We start from the raw sequence: 4480 nt of genomic DNA on the forward strand, positions 1-4480 counted from the left end.
CCCCCCCCCCGGAGCCGTCGCAGGTGCCAAGGCCTTGCGGTTGCCGTGAGCCGGTAAAGAGGGAAAGCAAAACTCCCGGTGCTAAAAATTTGAGCGTAGTTGTTCACGTGCTCTTCCCTTACCTGAATTAATAACAAAGCAGACCTCCTCCTCCAAGCGTGAAAGGACCTTTTTAATTCCCTGCCAGGTCCCTTTTCCTGGGTATACGTACACCTCCACTTTTGGGCTTATCTGTTTCGCTCGGAAGCCCTTAAAAATACTGCCTTTTGTACGTAGCACGCCACTACCAATCCTTGTGAAACCAGAACAGCAGTTAGCTAACACACGACTACTACCACAAGACTACGCGCTCTACTGTGCCACAACGAGGGCGCACCGCCGCGCACCACAGCTTCCATCAGGGCTGGAAACACAGCCGGCCGAGGCGCAGGCCTTCCCTAAGCTGAAACGCCTTCCCTTCCCGCCACCCAAAACAGCTGCCCGGAACCAAAATGGCAGCGTCTCGGCCTCACCTGCCCGGTTGCAAAATGGCCGCCGCGAGGCGCCGCCGTGTGCGGTCAGGTGGTGCGGGGCGCGGCCACTCCTCCTACCCCCTTCCCCCACAAGGCAGGCGGCGAGCGAAGCGGCGGCCGCCGCTACACACACACACACCTCGAACCCGCGCCGGAGGCCCAGCAGGTAGGCAGCAGACGGAGCCGCTCCTCCTCCCGGCCTGAGCCGGCGCTTCCCCCGCGGAGAAAAGGAAAAGGCAGGAAGGAGACATGAAACCACCTTTGAGGGACGGCGAAGCGCGGTGAGGGTTCCACCCCAGGAAGCTTGTCCCCTCTCGGCGGCCGTAAGCCCTTCCAACCCCCCCCCCCCCGGCCGGGGGGGCGGGACTCTTGCCGTTCCCGCCTAAATCTTCGGGGTGGGCGGGGCCTCGGGGCCTGGAAGGGAGGGGCGGGGGGGGGGCTCCGGCCGTCGAGGCCCCGCGGCCATGAAGCTGCTGCGGCTGCTGTGCCGCCACAAGACGGCCCTGGGCCTGGGCGGCCTGTCCCTCTTCGCCGTGGTCCTTCTTTACCTGGCCAAGTGCACCTCCGAGGGCCTCCGGCCTCTGCCGGTCCCCCGCGGGCTCCCGCACAACCAACCTGCGGCCCTGCCGCCGCGGGGTGCCAGGGGGCCGCATCCCCCGGCAGCCCCGCCACCTTCTCCTGAGGAGACCGCTTTCCTGGCCGTCCTCATTACCAGCGGCCCCAAGTACAGCGAGCGTCGCAGCATCATCCGCAGCACGTGGCTGTCGGCCGCCGGGCGTCCCCCCCACGATGACGTCTGGAGCCGCTTCGTGATCGGCACGGGTGGGCTCGGGGCAGAGGAGCTTCGTAGCCTGGAGCTAGAGCAGAGCCGGCACAAAGACCTCCTCCTCCTGCCAGAGCTGCGGGATTCCTACGAGAACCTGACCGCAAAAGTCCTGGCCACCTACGTCTGGCTGGATCTGCACCTGGACTTCCAGTTCGCCCTGAAGGCTGATGACGATACCTTCGTACGCTTGGATGTGCTCGTGGAAGAGCTGAGAGCCAAGGAGCCGCGTCGCCTCTACTGGGGCTTCTTTTCCGGCCGCGGCCGAGTGAAATCTGGTGGCAAGTGGAAAGAGAGCGCCTGGGTGCTCTGTGACTACTATCTACCGTACGCGCTGGGTGGCGGTTATGTGATTTCTGCAGACCTGGTGCGCTATTTGCGTCTTAGCAGAGACTACCTGAACATGTGGCAGAGTGAAGATGTCTCCCTGGGGGTGTGGCTGGCTCCCATTGATGTGAAGAGAGTGCACGACCCTCGTTTTGACACTGAGTATAAGTCACGAGGTTGCAACAATAAGTACATAGTAACTCATAAGCAAAGCATCGAGGACATGCTGGAAAAGCACCAGACCCTGGCTAAAGAAGGAAAGCTCTGTAAGGAGGAGGTTAAGCTCAGGCTTTCCTACATGTATGACTGGGGAGTGCCTCCTTCACAATGTTGCCAGAGGAAGGATGGCATCCCGTGAAAGTCTGAGGAAGGAAAAGGCAGAATATCGATGGACACTCTGAGCTTGGTTACTGTTCCTCGGGGAGAATCCCAGTAACTAGGGCTTAAAAATTACTCAAAAGATTTTGCACGATTCATTATGTCACAATCAATGAAATCCTGAAACTTCTAAGAGCTACTGATGTGGCATGATGTAGAGATGTTTTAAAAAAAAAATATGACAAAAAGCATGGAAAGGCTCATACAACAGGATTGAAGGCAAATAATAGGTTGAAAAATGTGGATAGTACAGAAATTTGGGGGAGATAACTTGAATGAAGAGTTACTGGAAGATTTTTAACAGATTCTAAGATTTATTTGCTAAAGATCATGACAGGCCTTTATGCTATCTATAAGATTGTGAAACTAGCATCTGCTGTTTATTTCTTGGCTAGGAAGAAGTGTCAGTTTGGCAAGGTTTGAAGATTTTAATGGGGCTGCAAATCAGCTGCTGTTGCCAGTGGGAACAGGTGGCTGGTTACTGACACAAGCAGTCAAGTAAAGGGAACAATTTTACCTAGGGTATTTGTGTTAGGGGAGGGAGAGAGCCTGTTCTTTGGCAAGTGCTCCGATTTACAAGAATGGAATTATTAGACCTTCTGTGTAACTTGTCTGTGAGCTTTTTGTTGTTTTAAAGACATCATGTACATAAATTATCTGGCAGCTACGGAGTAAGTCTATATTTAGAAAGGTGGATGAGTTACGGTATTTGGCAGATATAGAATATATTATCTTATTTGGGGGGCAAATAGTTACGTGGCAAAGCTAGCCTTCAGTTGTTAGGCATAGGTGTTGTTCTTAGTTTATCCTCCAAATACACTGTGTATGAAGAAACATTTCCCCTCCTGACAGTAAGTAATCTGACTACTACAAGGTCAGATGTTGTAGGCTTCAGACTTAGATTGTTCTGGATTACTTCTGTAAAATGTAAATTGGCAGGATTAGATCGGCAGAAGCTATTTGGAGTTCAAACAAGATTGCCCTAACATGGGTACCTCAGCTAAGAAAGTAAACTCTGTATTGTAGTCAAGAGAAATAGGTTCCCCCACCCCCCAAATTCCTCTTTGAGGAGAACCTTGTCTCTCTTTTCAGGAGATACATTGCAATCTAAGGGGACTAATCCCACAACAGTCACATTTAGATGCCTGAAGCTAGACTGTGTGAATTCCCTCCTCTCCAATAGCACATTTTAGTGGAACTAAAAATAATTTTACAGGTGGTCTAGGTTAATTGCTCAAGTGATATGTCAGTAAATGGGATTATGTTCCTAAATCCTGTCTACACTACAAATAATTCTAGTACTGACAGAGCTTGTCAGCATCAGATGCAGTATTGAAGAGTAAATACAGACAGGACAGTCTTGGCTGTAGAAGAGATCACTTACACAATTTCACCATGTTAGTTATCTTCAAACCTTTACGTAAGCCTGTAATTCAAACATCTTTGAATGGCAGGTGCTCTCATACACAGAAATACCTTTTTTTTTTTCAGTACTACTACAGAGCTACTGACTTCCAGTAACCTTTGTCAGCTACACATCTTTCAGTATAAGCAGAGTTTTTACTTTATGCCTGAAGGGCATTCTTAATTATCAGTTTTACTGTTTGTTGCACACTGCACTTTCATACAATTTAATTTCTTCCTCTGCCTAAGTCAGTGTCTGTTCCCACCTGCAGGAAGAGAAAAATTGCAAAAAAAAAAAAAAAGGGAGGGGTGCCAATGTGTCTGTATTTTTCCTTCTTAAATTAGCAAGTTTGCAGTTCATACCAAAGGAATCAACTATGGGGGTTTTTTTGTTATTTTTCTCTTGTTTTGATTAAATTATTGAGGATTAAGAAAAGTCTTCTGCAGAGAATGATAATTCTCTATTTTGAAAATTTGAACAAATCTTTTACTTCCTTCTAAAACAAATTAAGATACTGAAAAAAAGTTATTTTAGCATGTGTCCATTCTAATGCATGCTTATGCGTTGACAGATAGGCAGATGTGCTTTTCAGCAAGGTATACTATTCTAAAACAAGAATTTAACAAGATTACAGGAAATTTAAATTGGTTTTAGCATTTAAAAAATATCTATTTGCCATTTGGGGTTCACTAGTATTGTGTGTATATATGTGATTAAATGCTTGTAATGTGAGTATTTATTTATAATTATTGAAAATGTATTATGTATAGGAAAAATGAGATAGTTAAATGTCATTTTAAATTTGTTTAAGGAGGTACTGTAATGTCCACGAGAATTACATATCAAACAGTGCTTGAATTTCTTGGTGTACAAGCCATTACTTAAAGTACTGTGATCTGAGCTGCAGATCAAAAGTCTGTTGCATGTCTCTCAAGCTAGTAAGAATGTACTGTTTATCCATTTCTATCAATAACTGTGTTCATGGAAGTTGTTTACATTGTTGACTTTGACTCTCCTTACTCACAACTCCCCCCC

The 4480-nt window shown here is 47.8% G+C and overlaps 2 protein-coding genes across 4 annotated transcripts in view; one reads left to right on the plus strand and one right to left on the minus strand.

The window, feature by feature from the left end:
- Window positions 1-850, minus strand: part of SDF4 (stromal cell derived factor 4) — a 20496-nt gene extending 19646 nt beyond the window's left edge. The window contains exon 1 of one of the 3 annotated variants that reach the window (XM_010577384.1): window positions 772-850. The gene's annotated coding sequence lies outside the window, so the exon portion shown is untranslated. Of the gene's footprint in view, window positions 1-122; window positions 478-512; window positions 553-771 lie in introns of those variants that run through there. The other 2 variants (XM_010577383.1, XM_010577382.1) reach the window with 2 other exon arrangements.
- Window positions 851-961: 111 nt separating this feature from the next.
- Window positions 962-4448, plus strand: B3GALT6 (UDP-Gal:betaGal beta 1,3-galactosyltransferase polypeptide 6). Its single transcript, XM_010577390.1, has one exon. The coding sequence runs from the start codon at window positions 977-979 to the stop codon at window positions 2018-2020; it is 1044 nt and encodes a 347-aa protein (XP_010575692.1). The 5' UTR covers window positions 962-976; the 3' UTR covers window positions 2021-4448.
- The last annotated feature ends 32 nt before the right edge of the window (window positions 4449-4480 follow it).

This window comes from Haliaeetus leucocephalus, unplaced genomic scaffold (genome assembly GCF_000737465.1).
Source record: "Haliaeetus leucocephalus isolate CR32 unplaced genomic scaffold, Haliaeetus_leucocephalus-4.0 Scaffold556, whole genome shotgun sequence".
NCBI lineage: Eukaryota > Metazoa > Chordata > Aves > Accipitriformes > Accipitridae > Haliaeetus > Haliaeetus leucocephalus.